At 41.6% G+C, this 22,408-nt stretch overlaps 1 protein-coding gene across 16 annotated transcripts in view; it reads right to left on the reverse strand.

Moving 5' to 3' along the window:
- Positions 1–22,408, reverse strand: part of CELF2 (CUGBP, Elav-like family member 2) — a 777,369-nt gene that overhangs the window by 305,796 nt on the left and 449,165 nt on the right. For 2 of the 16 annotated variants that reach the window (XM_019543718.1, XM_019543720.1), the window contains exon 1: positions 13,275–13,463. The exons of 3 other annotated variants lie outside the window; for them this stretch is intronic. In XM_019543718.1, coding sequence (XP_019399263.1) covers positions 13,275–13,381 — 107 coding nt within the window. In that variant the 5' untranslated portion in view covers positions 13,382–13,463. Of the gene's footprint in view, positions 1–187; positions 444–13,274; positions 13,466–22,408 lie in introns of those variants that run through there. 11 more of the 16 variants (XM_019543730.1, XM_019543731.1, XM_019543719.1 and 8 more) reach the window with 10 other exon arrangements.

Below are 22,408 nucleotides of genomic sequence, written 5' to 3' on the forward strand. Positions count from 1 at the left end.
CCAATACAAAAAAACCCCATAGACACTCCTGACAGACACTTCCAGCAGCAAGTCAGAGACAAACCCAGCGCTTTGTTTATATGGCCAAACCTCTAAGAAACACAAATGTCAAACAAGCACCGTGACTAGCTACCGAGGAGCTCCGTTTTCTATCTGGATGCTGTCAGGCAACTGAATCTCTACTTACATTCTATCAGAAACTAGCAAACGGCTATCAACCATCATCTCCGGGAGAAAATCCAGCTTGAATGAAGAAGTCATGTTCTTTTCTGTGCACACCGTTCTGGTCTGGCAAATAAGAATGTTTCTATGCTTGTCTGATTCAACAACTGTGCTGGCCAAGAGACAGGCAGGGACAGGTGCAGGAGGCCTCCCCAAGGCAGCAGCCAGAGTCGGCAGTTGTCACATTCTCTCCCCCTCTTGTTTTCCTCCAATCCCCTCTGAAATCTACTGCTGAGGCAACTGTCTATAGAGCACCAGGTGCTGAAACGGGAGGCGGAGCTCCTTTCCCACTGCAGCTAGAGTTTAACCCATGCACCCCCGTAGGTATTCACAATGGCTCGGAAAATGCATGCAGGAGAGAGAACCTTATCCGGTGATGGGAAAACAAGGAAATCTTCTGTGCAATCCATTACTCCGCTGACAAATACAGTGCAGTAGCACCGACTCTTTAACCTCCTGTTTTCCAAGCAGCAATCGAGGCTTTACAACACAGTTCGAAAACCCGATAACTTGTTACACCCTAGTTCCACTTTCATTTCCATCTGTCGTTTCTATGCCAAATTGAGCAGGCTGACTAAACTTTGCAAAGTAAATGCGTTAACTAAATACATGCCAATTTAATATTAAAACAAATGCTCGTCACAACACCGGCAAGTATATGAACGATCAGTGGTGGTTACACATATGACTGTCTGCAAATGCACGCAATTATATTACATCAGGACAATGCATAATTCCATGTAGACATTAATCTTCATATTGCTAATAAGGCTGTTGTTAAAAAGTGACCTGCCTGAAATTAGTAAGAGCACAAACATCTCATTGATGTACACAGAAAGATGATTACATTGACACTTTTTGGTGAAAAGACATAATTACCTTGTGAACCCGGAGCATTAGTATTGAAACAGCAGAAAAAAATAAGTTCTCATTAAAGTCTCTACCACCTTGGAGCTCTACATCTAAGCTTTATCATGCACTGAGTCCGATTTTGAGTTTATGGTACCAGCGCATAGGAATCTGGAGAATAAAAATACCCCTCTGCCAGCCAAAAAAAAGGTTGTTTTTTTTTTTAAACAAAAATGGTAATTATTTTTTATATAAATTTTCTAAAATCAAAAATCCACCACTGATGTATCTGGAGTTCAAGTCAGCCAACAAATGAAGACAGGCATAAACACACACACACACACACACACACACACACACACACAATCCCTATATTTGCTTCAATATAATGCATATCTAGGCAGAAGAATTGCTCACATAGTTACAGCAATCACTGGGTGATCCGAGGACATTAGCCAACTTGTTATTTATATTGTCTTTTCTCATGAGTCTCTCTCAAATTTCACAATATCTGATATTACTGAGGATCAGCATGTGAAAACAACATTAATAAACAAAGACTACTACATTTAATCCAGAGCATTTGAACCGTTATCCAGAAATGTATTCCCGCAATATATAAACACACGGTTTATGAGGCCAAGATTCATTTAAGTTTTACATAGAAAAGAATCGACTTGCTAATATGCAACAGAGTGGGCTGGTTTTTAAGCGCCTCGATTATTTCACTGTTTAAGATATTATGCCATGCTAAATAGTTGACAGAAAAGAAAACCCCGCAGGCTGCTGGCGTTTTTGCCTACTTTGCAAGTCTAAAGAAAGAGAAGGCTCACCTAAACCTCAACATAATCCACAGAGGAGAATCACAGATCTGAACAGATACCTACATGGCACCTATAGGATCTCCTACCACCACCATCACATCTGCACACTTCGTAGTAGTGCGCAAAACAAAATCACAACACCTGGTATCGGACCTATCCAGGTTCTCATACTTTCACCCATCATCCCATTATCTGGCAATGAACCCTTACAGTCGAGAGAGAATGTGTGTGAAGCAGAAATGAGGGAAAGCCAGTATGACTTTCTCCAGCTGGATGCAGCCACCTGGCTTTTGATTTGGGGCCTCTATAGTGGTTAATCCAGCCTAAAGTAGAGTTGGATTAACTTTCAATTTCAAAATCTTGCCACTGCAGAACGGGTAGGCTTTAGCCTGGAGGAAGCAGGCAGAGCGCTCGGGGAGGATGAGGTTATCCTTTTAAGTAGACGTCTCCACCCCCTTTTGACCCTTCATGGTCTGACACATGCTCCCCATCACACAGCAGTCCTAACTGGAAAACTGGGCCATAATATACAGGCTCCTAACCTTCCTTAAATCTACATGGGTCATTCAGGAGAAACGCTGTTCTAATGAATAAAGACTTTCCCACATGTTCGCCGAATAAATAAATCTATGACTTGCACAAAAAGGGGAGGGTGTGTGTGGGGGGGAAATCACAAATAATTTTGCCCCAAAAGTACACGTGGAATAGAAGAATTGTAGACATTTGTCCTGTTTTGCAAGGTATGAATGCGTAAAAATGCTTCATTAAAACATATGTTCTTTTGAAATATTTATTTTCTTTTTAATTACATGTGAATTAGCTGGAAGAAGCTGTAGGGAAGCCCTCTTACTGACTTAAGCCTTCTCAGCAGTTTGTTAAATTCTAGCCTCAAATCCCTTGAGGGAATAGTGGATTCAAAGCAGCTTTTAATCATACTATAAGGAGGGTGAAGTAGTATGTAAGTAGGTCATAGAGAAAGCATTACAAGTGCATAGGTTATTGCTTTATTTAACAACTATAGTGTAACACACTTTTCAAAGCACATTTGCTTTTGCCATTTAAAAGTTAGAGGCATGACCAGGGTCAAATACAAAAGGAAGCCAGCTCTATGAAGGATACGGACACGTGAATCCAGAGACGTGCATGGAGGGAGGGGGAGAATCTGGATGGAAATCTGCATTTGAACAGTTTGGTTCCCCAACATAAATAACGTGATGCCTGCATATCCACTCATTGCACAATTCAGAGTGTCAGTGGGGGGGAAAAAAAAAAAGAAGAAATATTCGTGTTTATAGTATTTACACTGCAGTCCTCTTGTTGCAAACACCGACTCCGTTTCTGCGATCAATCCCTGTGCACTAAAACAACTTTTCATGAAATATTAAGAAATGTGGTTGAGTTAAACTAAATAAAACGCTTCGCCTTGTTGCCAATGCACAGTGAAAAAAAAATATTGGGGTAAAATAATGAATGAGATTGGACTCATGCCAAGAGAGCGAAATCAATGATAGATGCAGCACTGTCTTTTGGAGCTTGGCGTTATTGACTGGTTTGGTCGTGAAATTAAGCTGCTGCTTTTGGCTGGTGCCGTTTCTGCTGGAACACAGTCATTCTTGGGCCCTAGTCCTACCTCCGATTCAGGCTCCCATCCAACTCGCCTTGACTGCAGAGGAGGCGGTTAAGGTTCGTGGACTTCCTGTTGTCATAGACATCCTTCGGCTCATTCTGCTTCAGCTTTTCCATATGTAAAACAAGGCAGAAAAATACTAATTCACCTCGGCCTTCCAGATTAGTCACACTCTTGGTACAGCTCTTTGAGTCTGTGAAGTGCTATATACAGTCTATAGCATCCTGGCCTTTTAAAAACATCTCTTTATAGGAGCCCACACACAAGGGAAATGGAAGGAAGACGATAGCTGCGTGTTAGGCCACTTTCGCGTGTATGAGCTCACTGCTGACATCACTGCCTGGGCTTCTGATTCGGGCTGTGAGAAATCAAGCAGAGACCCCTCTCCCTCCTGTTGACAATCAAATCTCGCATACATCTCATGGTGTCCCCCCCACCCTTTACACCTTACCTAATTGTCATTCTTTTAATCAACTTCCCATCCATTATTGAACAAAGGAAATGCTCCTCTTGGAAGCACTTCAAGGGAAAGTTTCTGAATGACTTCATTTCATAGAAAGCCTGCAAGGCAGTGTGAGGAGAGTTCAAATATACTACTTTATTCCCCTTCTACGCCAATGAGAGCTGCTCTCTGGCAGCTTATCTCTGGCATCAAAGCAAGCTGCTCACAGAAACAAGGAGGCTGCCTCGAATCTCAGTTGCAGGGATGTAAACCTGGAGCAGCCTCAAGTGACTTCAGTGGAACGGCTGCATATTTCCACTGATGTAAAGGAGATAAGCATCGGGCCCCAGCAACTCCACAGCATGCAAATGAAATGTTCACTACATTTCAGAAAGAAATATCCGTGCCACACAGCACAGGCTAGAAAGTAGCAGTATGCATAGCAGCAGATAATTAATTCTTTCATCTTGTAGAGGGACTTGCGAGTACCTGGCTCCCAGCGAACGGAGGAGCAGACTTCTGGAGGGACAGGGAAGGAAAGAAACAGGCATCAAGATAAGAGACCCTTTGCTTGCTATAACACTGCAAGCAAAGGGTCTTCTCTTCTCCATAATATTACTGAGAATTATGGAAAAAAAATGTTACCTCTGCAGCTTAACAGGGCCATCCCAAAGCTAGACAATTATTTCTGCGTGTGGCACAATCAAAAGGGCCCCATCTGGAAAACGGTTACTCCTTTGAGCAAGTTGCTCATTTTAATGAGACTTCCTTCAGGAGCCAGAACTACTTGCAGAGTAAAAATCTTCCAGCCTCTGACCCTATATTTCATTTCAAGGATTTTTCTTTGCCTCCGAGGCTTTCTCTTCATTTCAAGCCATTATCTAACACATCTTCCCCTCGTCATATTTTAAATTAAAATGTTGTAAGTGTTTCTAGTTTTTTTATTATTTTTTTTAAAGTGCTTACAGATGACGGCAGCTTTAAAGAGGGGGAATTTTTCATTGGGTCTAGCCAATGTATTTTAAATGCCGATAAACTGTAGGTACTTGTGAGTTTTTTTGTCTTAATCTCTGGGCTGTTGCATCTTAATTAGTGATTTGCAGAAATAAATGTCAGTTAAAATTAGTATAGAGAAAAGGTACCTTGAATTAAGTATTTCTAGAGCCCTCATTCAAAACATAATGATATTATGTAAACTCGGTTGCTATAGTAAAACTTCCCACTCACTCTTCTTTTCCTGTTTTATACCAGTGAAAAGGTGATTTCATCAGTCTGTGGGTATAAGGTCTTTGTTCCATGTGTTGAATAATACCTCAATCTTTCCTGAAACAATTAGGCAACTTTTCTGTTGCAAAAGGCAGGCATTATTAACAGCCCATGCTATGTCTTAAGGAGGGCTTTAAAAAACATTTTGCTTCCCAAAAACATCCAACTCAAGTTGGTCGTGCAAACATTTACAATTGTCAGCCATGCAAACAGAGGGCCCAGCCTGACAAATGTGCCATGCTGAATAGAGTCGATGACCAAAGCAATATAGTGGGTCCAGGGGCTTAATGCAACTTTACTTAGTAAGAAGTGCTGTTTAGATATCGTGGTTATCAGAATCAGGCCCCAACATCCTTTCATTAATTTAGACATACTAGAAGAGCACCACTCTCCTGACATGGAGAGTCTGTATTTGTGTACCGTTTGGTGTGTACGATTTTAAGGCTCCTGTCTCTTTCACTCCCAGCTCAGTCAAACATTCATCCAGTCCTTGTCTACCCATTTTATTTCCCACTGCAAAAGTGGTATGGAACGAGTCCAGCAACGGCAAACCTAACAGCTACCATCTATCCGGGGGAAAATCTGGACTCTCCTTCCAACTGGGCAGTTCCACTAGACAACAGCTGCTCTATTCATGCAGCAAAACGCCTCCTTTCCAGACAATGTCAGAAAAGGAACATATGATACCACTTTATCATTGTTGGATTTGGGTATTAGATTATTCCCAAGTGAGATGGAACAATTCTTTGGTAGCTGGCTCGGGGAGGAGTCATTTGTCTGGGTCTCTCACAGGAGCCAGCTCTCTCCAACATGAACAGAAGTCCCTGTACTTCCCCTCGGAGAAGAGAAACAGCCACAACTGCTAGCAGCATCACGAAGCATGAGAAGCTCCATGATCACCTACAATTTTCAGAAGTTGGGCTATTTGGTCCTGCTGGGAGATTGGCTTGTTGGGGATGATTGTAGCTAGTGGGCAAGGACTGGATCCAGCTAAAGACTAAATCAATAGGTAGGTGCAGGGTGAGGGCTAAAATGGGCAGTGGGTGAATGGAGAAAGTAAGAGTGAAAGTGTGGGGTAGAATCAGCGAGAGAAGAGGAAAAGACAGTGCACGTAGGATGGGGAATTTTAAAATGTAAATGTTCAAATGTTTAAAATGCCACTACGTACTTCTAAGCAACCTGTTACCATATGACCTTACTATATCTCTTAATATCATTAGTTGCTACCAAAGGTTGAAGCTGTCACCACACACAAGTTAGAAGCTCGGTGAGTTAGAAAGTTTCCTTGGTCTTTATGAAATGCTTAGCAGGTACTTGGATCCTTGGTTATATGGTACTAATATCTGCCGGTGTTCAACACCCTTCTTCTAACAGACAAGTCCAGTAGGTCTAAGACAACAGCAGTGAAAGGCATGGACTACAAAAAACTGCAATAGATTTCTACAGAAAACCCATGTTCCATCCATTAGTTTTCTAATAAAGCACCTAGACTCTTTTTTTCCCCCCCTCTTTGAATTTCATTTGCATATTAAAACCTTTTGCTGGTGAGATTACTAGTTAACAAAAATTGAAATCCCGATCCTTGGTAAAATCCAAGATTTTGTAACGTCATTCCCCGCCTCCAAAAATCTTAGAAGTGTTCATACAACAGTGTATTTCCGAACTGTTTTGTTTGATCTTACTCAACTGCAACAATTTTTCAGTTAGATGAAGTTGAAATATTCTGTTTTGATTGTATCGGAACGTATCGTCTAAACTGACTGCATCGATTCATTCCCATTAAACATTTCATTTTTGTCAAACTGGCAGTTTCTCATTAAAAATACTGCACTGGAAATCCTCCGGTCAACTTTAACTGGCACGTTTTGGGGTCCCCTGAATTTGATGGGGCTGCACCAGGTTTGCTCAGAGCAATCTCTTTGTATGATTCATTGGAGCAGCATTGCAGAACACCTCATGTTCCTGCCGCAGTTCAGGGGCTGTTAGTATTTTGTTATTTTTAAAGGGGTTATGTAACTCTCTTGTTAAAATTAACTGTGGGCTGAAATGATGCAGGCAAATTCTAGAGTGAGCTTTTTCACCAGAGTTTGGTTGAAAATACCTAGTTTTGGGGAGAGGTGCGGAGGAAGTAAAACCCCTGGGACTTTTACTGATGAAGTGAAGTTTGTGAGAAAGCAAAAAAAAAAAAACAAAACAGCCCTCAGATTTTCTGATCACTCGCATCATTTCCTTTTTGAAAGAACTTAATTCTGCATTGCAATAGGCGGCAGGAGCTTACAGAGCATGTGCTACCGATATTTCACTGTGCAACCAGCCTCACGCCTTCAGGTTGCTTTATCCATTACTTTGGGAGGTGTAATACATTTCTACAGTCACCCACCCTTCATTTTGGGCTCTTTCCTCTCCTCCCCTCCCTCCACTTTCAACCATTGCTTACCTACTATGGGCAGATTATGGCCTAGGATTCTCAAAGGCTGCTCTTAAAGACAATCTGCTATCAAGGGAGCATGCCACAGTGAGTACAGTATTCATGCCTCACTCATGTGAAGGTCACACATGCTGTTTGAGAGACCAGCCACTGCCTGACTTGTAGAAGTTATCCCTAGGACTCTACTGAAATTTAGGAAGATGGCCCGCAGGCTGTGGGTCAAATAATGAAGCGTACATTTAGGAGGCATCATGTCACGAAGAGCCACAATTGTCGAAGTATTCAGAAGAACATGAAAACAAAGTCAACTGGTGAATAATGTGCAAATTTCTTCCCAGCGCAAGTGATGATCAGCTTAAGTAGGGATGGCAAAGCCAGATGCAGCTTCTTTTCCCAAATGGGACTGCAGGAGTTGTTTTTATTTGCCCACATGTCCTACATTTAAATAGTCATTAAAGAAAAAAATAAATCTATCCGCAGCCTTGCGACAAAATGTTTAACAGTAGGTAGACTAAAGCTCAGACTTCCTTGCCAGTGCTACATACCACACTCTCAACATTGCACACGGAAACCCCGCTCTGTCCCCCCCAAAACAAAAGCACTGACCTGAAATACAAGCAGTGTTTTACGGGGCTGTATTCTCGCAGGGCAGATAGTGACTTAATGTGTCAATCTAATACTAGTAAATCAAATACCACAAGAATATAATCAAGCAGTGTGGTTTTAAGTTATAATATTTCAGGCGCTACACAGAAACCGAATATATCATGAGTAAGCACAAAACTGTGAGTGCCACATTTACCTGTGTACCGTAACTGCAAAGATGCATCGTATGTCCCACCTTGCAATGGCTGCATGACCTTCAGACCAGACAAAAATGAAGACATTTGCTAGGAAACTAGAAAACAGATAGATAGATCGATAGACACCTATATGTGTATATCATTCTGGCCTTCTCTGTGGATAGCAGTAATGCAAATATGGGTGATCCTTACAATTTGGTCCCAATTACAAACTCTTCCAGTATTACAGAGTATTTGTATCTGGGGTTTCACTCTTGTCCACTCTATTCAGTTCACCTTGGGGATGATGCTGGACTTGCCAAGGAGAGCATTAAAATGGATTTAATTGACACATTTGCTCTAGCTGTGGGATAAACAACAAAAGGAATGCACGAAGCTGTAGTTTTGCCATGACAATAGTGTTAGAGGAAAATTCCAGTTTTTACTTCCTCTGTGGGAATGCCAGCAGTCCTGTTTCATAAACTCTAGTGATTCATCACTATCCCAGGCAGCCAATCATTCGACAGGTCAAGTAGAAATGGGCTGTAGTGCCAGCAGCTCATGCTGCCCTGATAATGCATGTCATTCCAGGCATGGCGACATGCTTTCTCAACAGCTGCCATTTTCAGTTACCTTTTATACGGCTGACATACAAGTAAATGTGTTGGAAGCAGTAAAACAGTCATAGGAAAGCAGTTGCAAAGATAAATAGCACCTGTATGTGATAATCTCTAATGACATTAGAGAGCAAAGAGTGATGTGTTTTGAAACAGAATTTCACCCTTCTAAAAACACCACTTTACTATTTTTTTTTTTGACAGTGTGCTCACATAAACATCTAGGGATTCATTTGGGCTGCAATCTTAACAGATACAAAAAGAAAAAAAACCCCAACCCCTCTCAGCCTCCACTTGTGAAAAAAGCTTTAAATAACTAAATTCTTCTTGAATTCAATGATGTCGACTTTAAGAGACGCTGCCACTCTTCACTGCTATCACTCTCCTCCTCTCTTCATTTTTATCCCATCTCACCTAACTTAAATGCTAACAAATTGCTAATTCAAAAGCTGTCCTTTGCATTAGGTAAAGCTGAATACTTTCCTACAGCACAGAAGTGACTGGGAACTCAGAGGACACAGTAGTCAAATGTGAAAAAAAGGTTTCTAAGTTGCCTAACTATATAGTTAAGAAAAATTAAAATTAAAATAGACTGGTAAAGGATAGTGATGCCCAAGAAAGGCGCTGAAGCTAGATTTCAAACCCAAAGGATTATCCATATTAATTTATGGTAATCTACAAATGAATGCTACTGAGACATTGCAGGTTACTTGAAATGGTGCTGCATTCGATTCAAAACTAATGCAGAAAACCTCTTCAAGGGAGACTCAGTTACCTGCAATTTCCTCAGTATTTATAAAATGCAAAAAACACAAGCCATATTTTCTCATTTGAGAGAGTCAGCCCCTCAAATGCCAAAGGAAAGCCAAACCTCTCTGCATAAAGTCCTCTTAGGTATCTTGCTTTCAGATTTCATCAGCTTAGGTGTTTTCAAGACTGTAAGCAGTGAACTTTCCATCAGCAGCATCTTCAGCTAATTAACCCTCCTGATTACAATAATTAGTATTGATTCACTCCTGAATGACTCCTTAAGTATTCAAGCACAATCTACACTTGCCGTAAAAGTTCTAGATATGAATATTAATTGAATGTTCTCCTTTGTTTTTCAGCCCCAAAGGTACAGTTTGCAATCTTATATACTTAAATTTGATAACAGAAACACTTCAATTTTATTCTAATTTAACAAAGAGAATATTAACACATTGATGTTACAGACTGTAGTTCATTAATCTGAAGAAAATATAGACAAAGACTCCACATTAATAAGCAAATACATTTGAGCCACAGTTTTCCTACAGCAATATTGAAAGCCATTTTCCATCTCAGCACCCATAGTAGTCTAGCTCTGCTAAGAACGGTAATTCTTTTTGGCATTGCACCTGGTCATTGCAGGAACAAATAACTCCTCACTGCAGTTTCTGAATTAGCTCTCTTATCACTGTTATGGAAACAGATGTTGACAAGTTTACCAACTTCTCAGCACCACACTGCTCTTTGAATCTCACCTGTTCACATTAGGGAAAGAAAGCTAAGGCCATCTAAAATAATATTGCAGGAGACCCAACTTGCACATTCTTCTGATCCCAAATACCAGATTAAACCTCACTGCTTAAAAATGACATGGCTCTGAGAAATGCTTTAACAGTCCAAGACGTTAAAAAACAAAACAAAACTGGAAGAGCCCTAAACCATTCAGTACCCATTAAAGAAAAACATTTTGCAATGCAAGTTTCACCGTCAGTTTTAACATGTGCACACAGCGCTGGACCTGAATGAAACACCACTTCTCATTTTCCTTGCATTTCATCTTTAGCATCACAAAAATAGGCCAAGCACTGCACTGCTGGCAGCTTGGTTCAAATTTGTGGGTTCAGAAACAGGTTGGCAACACAGAGCCATCCATCAGGTGAGGAAGGGAAAATATGCTGTACAGGTGATAGCTACACCTGCTACAAGAACGGCTCTCCTCTCACGTCGTGAGCACCCTGCTGTATGTGATTGTTAAAGGACTATTTCCATGCAAGTGGACTAAGCTACTCACACTCTTCCTTGCCAGATCATCAGAAGGGACCATGATAAAAGCAGCTGCTAGAATACAGTGTGTAAAGCAGGGTAACCCGATAAAAGAGAGCTCACCCCAAGCTATATGGTATAGGAGAGCTATATGGCAAGTAGCAGCTGCGTGAGAACTAGTTAGCACCTGTCTACAAGAAAAAAAAAGTTCCTCTAAGATGTAGAAGAAAGGATCGTAGCATGTTCTCATCATATTAAACACCAGACTTTTATACTGTCTGCAGGCAACGTGCATCACACTGGAACAATTTAATATTTCATAGTCTCTATTTTTAAATTTTCAGATGAGTGCTTTTTATTGGTATGAACCCACCCTGTGCTCTGTTCATCTTGTATTATCTCTAGTTAAGGGCAAATGGGGCACCCTGAATTGTTCCAGTAAAACAATTCTGTTGACTGTGTGCTGTCTGGAGCCCTCTCTTGCAGCTACATATCTCTAACTTCTATTTTATAAAGAAATCGTATCTTCTCCTTTATACAGTACACTTAAAAAAAAAATAAAAATGAATGTAGCAGAATACAGTAACTAAAAACAAATCCTGCAAGGCTTTTTTCCCCCCAAATAAAAAAGTGAAACACTAAGTAATGTCCTTTTCTTTTAGTAAAATCAACTAGGTGATTATCTTTATTATAGCCACAAGATACTGCTATATTTCTTTATTCTGTAAAGTGTTGAAAGATTCAAAGAGTTGCAGAAACTCCAGACTATCAATGACACATCATTCTTATTTAAGGTACATGCCATTGTCCTAGGAAACAACTCAAAGCTTCTGGCAAGCTTGGTTACTGAGTTTTTCTCTTCCTAACACTGCATTTTACCAGACTATGTCGAAATCAACAACAATGATAAAAAAAAAAAAAAAAAATCTGTCAATAGTATGATCTTAAATGAGGTCTTTCTAAAGGGGTGAATAATTTAAGAACTGCTACACACACACAAAATGTTGGCTTTCAGGACAGGAATTATCCAGGTATATTATTTTGCTTCACCTAATGTAGGAAGTGTCCTGAGTATCATGGTCTGCTTTATCATTTTTGCAGCTGTTTGCATTACTGAAACAAAATTAAAAACAGGATCTACTAAACAGCTGTCAAAGTTGAAATTATCAGGCATAAAATATTGCAAGGGTATGTCTGGCCACCTCATGTTTGTTACCTTGACCCCAATATTATAAGCATTCAAAAAATAAGTAAGTTTTCTTTCTATAGTTAAAGAAGAGCTTAGTAATAAATCTCCAACTTAATGCAATACACATTAATTATAAGCTGCAAGCCCCCACTATTAACAGTGGATATCAAATTAAAAAACCCCCTCATAAACAACCAACACTGAAACACTTCATACTCTACAGTCTATACAAACAAGATTAGAGGAAATAAAAACGGGGCTGAAAAAGAAAAAAAAAACCCAGCAGCAGACATACATTAAGCTAGTTTGACAGCACCATTGTTCGGCTGTCCCATTGTCAGACCAAAAGATGTATTCAACGCTACAATGTCTGCTAGCAAATAAACAAAAGACTACATTTTTCAAAGCAGGGTGCCAATTCTAGCATAATTGTGTGTGTGTGTGCGTGTGCGCGCGCGCGTGTATGTGTGTGTGTGTCTCTCTCTCTTGCTCTGAAAAGAGTAGCCGCTGTTTGCTCACTGCTACGCGGTGGAACGTAAAGAATATATATACACACACACACACACACACACGCATCCCCCCCCAATGCATGCATGCATATGTACATTTTTTGAACATCTTCAAGAGATCAAGACTAGGAAGAACACTAATGACTGTTTACATAGGTTAAGTGAAAATTAAAGTAGTATTTAGGGCACTAGCTCTAATATGGAGTCTCCCTTAGCCCTTTTTCCATGCTTATTCCATGCCCAACGCATAAGAATGAAGCAGGCAGAAATATTGCAAAGGAGCTGAGAAAAGAAACACCAGCTTTCAGATTTCTTTCCCCATTTTTGTTGCCCACTCTCTCAGTACATTTGGCATCATGCATGTTACGTACGATTCTAACTACTGGAAATGCTGCTCGGTCTTTTTCTTTAAATAGGGAAACTACTTAACACACAGCACGATTATAGTTGCAGCGGGCCTAAGCAACTAGACAGCACCCGATAAAACAAAGGAGACAACAACGTACCTTAAAAGCAGCTCCTCATTTCTCATAGTAACAGCAGATTTGGGACAGCGCATGCTTTCTGCACTGATATTCTCAACAAAAGCCAGTTCAGAAGTGCGCTCAAACATCAATGCCACAGTAGCTACTCACTAATGGCTACTCTTTCTCTCTCTAGTCAGACGCTGAGTGGTGGAGCAAAGGGGCCCCTGCAGATTCACTAAGCAGAAATAATCCTCTCTGACAAGTTATGTTGTCTGGGCATATTTTACATTAATGCACTGTGCTGCCTATAGGGGTCTTGTTTGCGTTCACTCTTGCCTAGCTGGTGTTAATACCCCCCCCCCACCTTCAAAAAGAAAAAAAAAAGGAAAGAAAAAAGAAATCTGTTAATGAGTTTCCTGTTCTGTTTGGAAGGAAGAAAAAAATGACATTTCTGTTTTGTTTGCCTGGTGAATTATCTGCGAACAGTGGAGTGCACAGATGCTGCGGTCGAAGGGCTTGTGTACTTGAAGGGAACTGGGGTAGGCTCTCTTTCTAGGGCTTTGGATTCACAGTAGGATCTCTCTCTCCCCCCCTCCCCCCATTCATTCCTTCCTTGTTCAAGGCTGAATGGCTTTATGGGACCCACCAGCCCAGATCAGAGAAAATCGAGGAGTTTTAATTCGAAGGCTTAGGGACCTTTTTAAAGAGTTTTCAGTTTTAACCCCTTGCAAGTACACCCTCTCTACCAAGCGTCAGCGAGTGACCCAGTTTGCCTTAACCCGTGACTTTATGGACATGTGGCTTTTGCAGACATCTCTGCACAGACAATAGGGGCTGCATTTTGATCTACTTATTCACTTGCTATCCATGAAAGAAATGACAAAAGTCAGATCTGCCATACAATTAGGACCAAAGCTGTTCCCACTGATGCCGATGTAGCTTTGCCGTTACGTTCAAAGGGGAAAGGATTTGATCTTTGGTCACCAGTCAAAATGCCATCTACATTCATGACTGGCTTTCATTTCTGGTATTACTGGGTACATCTCTATAGTCACAGCATTCAATCTAATTTTTTAAGTCCCATGTAAAATACATTTTTTTTGGCTCAGTAAAAAACCTAATACCAAGATCTTGATGCTCATCTACCCTGAAGCTTATTTATACACCTGACAGTGTAAGTGCATCTTTAAAGTGCTGGCTGTTTGCTCCAAGATTTTAAACTGAGAATGTGTATAGAGGCCTCAGGTTAAATAAGAAGCAAACCTGACACGCAAAGCTAAGGACATACTCGTGTCTCAAAATCAGGATTCTTAAGATCTGGGCGTGTTTGGATTTGGTTGTTGGCAGAGGCTCTTTACTAGAACCTATGAATTGATCCTTTCAGCATCACCGCTTGCAGCAGAACGTTATCCAAGAGTTGGAGACTTCTACAGCAGTGGTTCTCAAACTTTTTTCCCCCCATGGACCGCGTGAAAATTGCCAAGGGTCTCAGTAGACCACTTCATAAACTTTTTTCTTTGTTCTAGAAATCAAAGCGCACAACTCATATTTTAATATCAGTAGTCTTACCTTATAGTACAGATATTTTCAACCGTTTTTGTGGACCCCCTGAATGGAGCTCGTGGACCAGGGGTGGTCCGCGGGCCACAGTTTGAGAACCGCTGCAATACAGTATTTGATGCGTTTTCTTTCATAGTTTCATAGTTTCTAGGGTCGGAAGGGACCTGAGTAGATCATCTAGTCCGACCCCGTGCCATGGCAGGAAAGAGTACTGGGGTCAAATGACCCCAGCAAGGTGTACATCTTTGTTGGGCAGCAGACAAAAGAGGAAGGTATCTGGGGAGAAGTCGTACGCGAGGGGGCGTTCTCGCCAGGAACTAACACAGAACATAATACAACAGGGAGGTGTGCAAACATGTGTCCTTAGGTTTGCGCTAGGAAAGTAAGCTCTTTCTGGCAGGGGACGTCTTGTGTTATGCCTGCACAGTGTGCCTCGTGGTACCGGTTTACTGCCTTTCTGAAGCTGGCCTGAAGCTTTTGCATACTGTCGCAATAGAAATGAACAAGTTTACACGGTGGAAGTAGAGCTGCTAAGAAGTCTGTGTTGAAATGCAGTGCATCAGAAGGCACTGAAGTTGCTCCCAGTTGTGGGAAAGAAAATCCTGTACCTCCAGCTTCAAATATTACATCCCTCACCGCCATTTCTGGCTTGATGACTGACACTCTAGATTCTCCCTTCTTCCCGCAAGATGACAGTTCTGGATTATGCACTGACGTGCCACTGCTATTTCCAGATTATTTTTGCCACTGATCCAACCAGGCTCACACTCAAGAGTTTGGCATCTGGAAGAGTGCAAACTCCGGGTGTGTTGAAAATGCAGTTTACTTGGGGACTGCCAAGCGCTAGCTGATCAAGAGCTCCAACTGTCCAGGAGTAGGGGGAGATTCATTATCCTTGGTCACTGCTGATTCAAAGTACATTGGTTTCCTTTCAGGACTGAGTAAAAAGGCATGTATAGAAACCTTTTGGTTATGGAATAACAGCAGGCTGTGGTGGGTAACTCACTGAAGTCAGACCACAAATCCTTGGTCCAGTCTTCTCTTAACTGGAAGGGAAGGTAGCAATGGTGGGAAATGAAGCCTAAGGATATGGCAGCATTCATCTGTATGGGCAGTGTAAACCAGGCAAAGCAAAGAGCCCACACTAAGTGTTAACATTAAACAGACCAAAAACACCCAACCTTGTTTTTTCTACCAAACAAAATGAAATATCCGATAGAACAACATCTGCAGTGGGATCACAGCTGCCGAGGATGAGCAGGAATATGTGATGACTATTACTTTTCAATTGTAGCATGTACTAAACAGGAGTGCTTTTAAAATAATATGACTTAGGGGAAGATTAAAACAGATGCACGGGGCTATCTGGTTTCCTTCAGGATGGAAGTCCAGCTGGAGAGCTTAAAAGTAAATTCAACACTTCACACTAAAAATCAATCACAGATTTGTAAGTTCTACATACATACTGTAGATCATTATACACAATTATATATGAGGGCAGCCATTAAAAGCTTTACAACTCCTTTGGCTAGAATTCAACGTAACCACAGTCCTCCTAAGCATTCTCTAAGTATTCTCCATCCTAATTATGCTGTGCTGCAAATATACCTAGGGCCGTGGCAATGTTAATTACCTGCAAAGACATTTGTGGCGACCAGTATAAAGTCAATGAAGCAATGACAATTTATACCATCTGAGGATCTGCTCTATATTCCCTAATTTCCCCTTGGATTATCTTTAACCATTCTGATTGCTAAAATAAATTGTCAAAACATCAACAACATATTGGGCTCGTGCCCTTCTACATGCACAATAGAATAGGGAGGGCAACAATCTGCATTTAATTACAGAGAGAGAAAAGGGGACAAGTAGTTAACACATCAGGCCTAGGATTTTGGATCCTTGAATTCACTTCCCTGATATACTACAAACTTCCTATGCGAGTCATTCTCTCTGTCTCAGCTTCAGGAGAAGAGCACCTCTATTTGATGGCACGATGGGAGGGCAATGCTTTGAAGTCCGAGAGGTGCTCATGCACTATAGTAATGGGAACCAGACAACGTTCATGTGTTGCATGAGGACAGTGACCAGGGCAGTCACTGTCACCATCTAATATGATCACTTACCCCTGAGCCCAAGGAACTCAACATGAGCAAGAACAACTCCTATTTTATCCCGAAACATTTTGACTAGGGACAGAAGTTACACATAAACCAATTTAAGTCATCAGAAACTCATTTAAACCTGTAACAGAACAGACGCTCAGTGCACATAAACCAAGATAAACCTGGTAGAATATAGTATCAAGCTTAACTGATTTGGTTCAAACCAGTTTATGAAACTTCTGCCCCAGACCCCTTCCTAGTTCAAGTTAAATCCCAGCATCCCAGCATGATTTCCAGCCCTGGCCTGGGCTGTGCTGTCTGTTCCAGCAGAGGACAGTTTTGGGGGAGGCAGGGACTGCCCCACACCCCAACAAAACCCAGCTGGGGGCTGGGGCCGGGGGTGGGAGGGAGTTAAACTTCTCTTCCCCTGGGCATAGAGCGGTCTTGCTAAAATGTACTGGAGGCTGCGACTGTGGGCTACAAATCCCAGAGGCACCTGGAAACAGGAAAAGGAAGTGATGAGCAACGCTTCAGAGTTCTGCTGCTGTGAATCTGGACTGCAAATCCTAGAGACCTCAGGGGGCATCAGGAAGAGGTAGCACACACAACCCATGCGGGCTACAGCTAGAGGTGTGCTCTAGCGCCCCCTGGCTTCTGGCCTGAGCCACTGCAGGTATGTGGCTGCATTTCCTGAATCAAAAGTGAATGTCTATTCAGTTGTTTCTCAGTTTAATGGCTGCAATTTAGACTAACCTACAAAGACTGAACTGATTCAGCCTCAGGCTTTTGGACAGTCTATACTTAGCCTTTGAGTGACTATGCAGGGTTCAAAGCAACAATAATCTGGGACAGAGATGTAGCTCTCCCTTGCACCATCTCTCTGGAGAAACAGATGGATTACTCAGGTTCTGAGTAACCAAGAACACTTAGCTGCTTCCTTCAGAGTCTCCCACTGAGGGGAGCCATTCATACACCATGAAGTTTTATGTTGATAAATTGCACAGCACAAGGATCAGTTCCTGCTAGCATTGAAGCCAATGGGTTTTTTTGAATTACTTTACTGGAATTGGAAACATAGGCTGTGTCCAGACATGCATGGATGTTTGGTTCTCAGGGGATAACTAGCAGCAGTGCACCTGGTACTGGCACTAGTTTTCCACAGCGAATGCCTGTGCCATGTGTTCTCTGTCATGCAGCAATTTACCCTGGGTGTGGTAGGGGAGCCTGGCCCAAGCAGTCCTGGGGGCCTCCTGGGGCTGCACAGCATTGCTCCTGCCATGTGGAGCCTGGCCAGCAGCAGAGTGTGGCTCTGGCCAGCCAGGCTCTGGCTTTGGGCCATGAATGCTGCTGCTGCTTATGCCACTCCACTTGTTTTTGGCTGGCTTTTTGACCCCTGGATGTCCAGGGGTCAAAAAACCCCTCCGTGCTACAAGGTAGCAGCACAGAGGACAACTGCACATGCAATATGTGGTGCTGCAGATGCTCATTTGGACATGACCATAATGTTTTGCTTTGGGTCAATATGGTCCAAAGGATACGATAATGGGCTGGAAACCATGATATCATGATCTTCTTCCTGGCTGCACCACTAGCCTGTGGTATGACCTCTATCCCTCTGGTCCCTTCCCCGGTTCTGTTTACTTGCATTACAGTAGTAAAGAAATGCCCAACAAGGAAATCTAGTTCATATTTCCCCATTATTTTCAGCAGAGATAGTAAATGTAACAACACCTGTATGGCATATCCTGAACGTGTGCAGTTCTAGCATTCGTCACGTCATAAGTACTTGAACCTTTGTAATAAAAAAAGAAGCAAACCATAATCATAAAGGATAAGCAGAAAAAAGGGGACTCGAATATTTCAATTCAAGACTTGCCAATAATTTCTGGTCTCCTTTGGCAATACTTTTAGCATCTTTGTCTAGTTTTGCTATCCGAAAAATGAGGATAATAATAGTACAAAATGTAGGTTAGACTGGATGATTCCAGAGGTCTTGTCTAGCCTTATGCTGCATCTATGAACCTCACATGTGATGTTGCAAAGATTAAATAGTACTAGTAAAGTACTATGGAAAGAACTGTAAATTCTAAGGAGTAAAGATTTAGGTTTCCTACCACAGCTTATGTCACTGTCTCACAGCAGCCTTCTCTTTCTGCGAGAAGAGATGGGCAGTAATGGAGAGAGGCGACTCATCGCATCTAAGCAGTTGGAGGACAGAGGCATTAGAAGAAACTGAAAACCTCTTTTCTTCTAGCATGTTCTTCAGGGCTCCTTTTACACCAGGAAAGGAGAAGTTGAGGTCGATGCACCACCAACGGTTCAAACAAAGAAACCAGCACGTTTTAAAGGAAATTCTTGACTCAAAGCACATAATAATTGGTCAGGTTGTGATTGCAGACATGCCAACCCTGCAAAGTAAATAATTTATTTGGAAGGGTCTGCCGTGTCTTAAGATTATCTAGCCAGCAGCCAAGAAAAGTAGAAAAAAACTGATTTAAGTAGCAGAAAGAGAGCGGGGAGGGGGTAAGAGAGACCTAGATCTGAAAAGGATGGGAATGGCCATTTACAGTCTGTACCTTAAAATAGAAATCTAGACCACCTGCGTTATGAAGAGATCATAATGCATAGGAAACAGTTCTTTCTTTTTAAACTTCCATGTCATCCCTTGTGGCTCTGAAACTGCGATACCCTAAAGACCATGTAACGTCCCATGATCAGTCTACTGCATCCATGTATCTATTCAGAGGTAAGGGTATGCAAATAGGCAATATGAGATGGTCATGGCTGCTTATCTGTTTAGAACAAAATATATATGTATTTTTCTGTGTGCCTGTAACTTAGAATGATTTCAACGCACTATGTGCACAGGGATCATTCACACAACAGTCAAATGTAGGCAACATTAGAGATGAATGTGGATTTTTCACACAAAGCATTCTGGACAGGAAGTGTCCAGATGAAACTGCCAGGGAAACTTAATTACCCATGTTAGAGATTTGGCCAAGATACCAGAGTTAACACTTCCATTCTTGCAAGAAGTGTTCTGGGAACTTTTAACAGTTGCACATGATCGGCGGACCTCAGTTCTACATTTCATCGAAGAGACGGGAACCTTCAGGAGCATGGTGCCCCATGAGGCAAAGACCTATTGGATCATCACATTCCTCCATCTGCCTTAGCACACAAGGCTATCTGGCACAAAGTCCTACAGAGAAGCAAAACAAAAGTAAACTTTAACTGACTTGAAAACAAAATCTGGTTAACTAGCTCTGGAAGCCTGATTCATCCATTGCTATAATTCCACGATTTAAGACATTTGAAGGAGGAAGATGAAAACATTTGACAACATATATTGTATTTTATACACACACTGAAAGAGAGAAATAAAAGGAAATGGATCAATTGCTGCAGTTATCGTTACCCAAAAAACTGATTAAGAACTACATCATAAATTATATAATTTCATAATCAAGTTACTATAAACACTTGTTTCAGTAGCTTTCATCCTTGACTAATTAATTCCATTGCCACTGAATGCTATAAAAATCTATTCACTTCTGTAATTCTTTAAATGCTGTACCTAATGTTTTATATCCTCAGGATGCTTAAAAAAAACTATTAGAATTGATTAAGTAAAAAGTGCCTGGCATATAAATTTTCGAGTAGATTTACTGTGCAATACATTTTCCTTTTACCTTTCTCCTCCTGTCATATACTTGATAAGTTTTTCCCATGATGTTCAAGAACAGCTAAGTGAGTTTGAATGCACTTGAAAGGGGCCTGAATTTCAGAGACTAGATGCCCTGAATGTTTTGAAAAAATCACACTCCTTTAAGGGGTCTTGAATTGGATGCTGTAAAATAGAAGTGCCAGTGATTTTTGAATATCCTGCCCAAATTCAGGTATATAGGAGTAATTGTTCTTTCAAATATCAGGGTGCAGGTGTTGTACAAGAAGGAGCTCAAGTTCAAAAGTGCAATTATTAGCTGATAGAATTAACACCCCCCCCACTTAAAAATAGACCAAAATGACAATTACAGCATAAGACTCAAAGGCTATGTCTATGTACACCCGCCTCAAAACATTAGCTATCGTCCAGAGCTGCAGAGCCACGTGGTGATGTTGTTAGGCACAGCAAGCTCAGCAGCCACAAAGGCTTCAACATTATTCTGTCTGGAACTTGGCCCTGTAATACAGCGCTCAAGGCTCTCCCTCTTCCTACATACTTAGGGATAGTAATGATGACAATGATGACATGGCCTATTCCTATGACATAAAGGCTGCTTTGCTCACTCCCAAGTGTCTTGAGGAAAAGGACAGGTTACTTCATAGCAAAGACAACACAGAAAATGACTGTGGAGGCTGAAGCACTTCCCTATGGCCAACCACTCTGAAGACCATGGTAGACATGAAGACATGAAGCAACGCATCCCCCAACACCAACGTGGCCCATACCCCTGACCTGCAGAATACGTCTCTTCTTCCCATTTTCCATAATGGCCATGTGCTTAGATATCATTCATCATTTAAAAGGTGCATTGCTCCAGAGACATTTCCATGAGCCTGTGTCGAAGGAGAAAACTGGATCCAAAAAAGGAGCACATGTAAGTAGAAACGAGTCATTTACATGACCCCCCCCCAACCCCTCACCCTCATTAGACGTCTGCCAGATATTACTGAGGAGCTAGAGAGAGCACTGTGCTTTCTAACCGTTCACCTACATCCTGAATCACTTGGCGCAGTGCATAGACATCATACACGGCCTTCTGGGGCCTCCACATTGCTGGAGATAGCATGCATGTTCAGCTGGATGAAAAAGCCCTCAGGTGTTAGCAATATCACCATTTGTTGTTGGGAAAACACTGCCCTGGTCTCAGGTCTTAGCAAGGAAATGACAAGGATTCTATTAAAATACCTCATAACATCAAAGAAGAAGCCTGAAGAAGTCGATCTGTTGTTTTTAAACATTTCCAAGCTCTGCCCAATTGACTTTACCTCCTTTTGGAGCCTGATCTTGCAATTTACTGAGTATCTTACTGAGTATCCTTAACTCTTCAGCCTGCTTCTCAGCACCTTGGAAGAAACAGCTTTCCTGCTCTTCCCCCACACACTGTTATATGTAAAATCCACACCTCAAGTTAATTTCTTGCTGACCTTGTGCTGATTAATGCAAATTAAATTTCATGCTAATTGGCCTGAGTGGCTCTCACGCAGACCAGAAATCGGTTGTTTCTTTTTTTCCTAGTGGTAAAACACATACTGCTATTTGCTCACTAGTTTCACCAAAATCACTGTTGGTTTTACAACCTCCTTGGAGTCAAATAGGCTTGTATTGTCTTATTGAAGGCCGGACAACCCCCCCCAAAACCACATCATCGGCTTCTGATCCAGAAGTTGCCTCTCTTCCACTGCATGGGGTGAATTTCATCGATTATTTGGAGCCCAGGTTCCAAGATGCATTTTACAAAACCCTGAGCCAGCCTTGTTAAAGCCATCATTCCTCTTAAT

The sequence above is a fragment of the Crocodylus porosus genome, unplaced genomic scaffold (genome assembly GCF_001723895.1).
Source record: "Crocodylus porosus isolate Cpor-Errol unplaced genomic scaffold, CroPor_comp1, whole genome shotgun sequence".
NCBI lineage: Eukaryota > Metazoa > Chordata > Crocodylia > Crocodylidae > Crocodylus > Crocodylus porosus.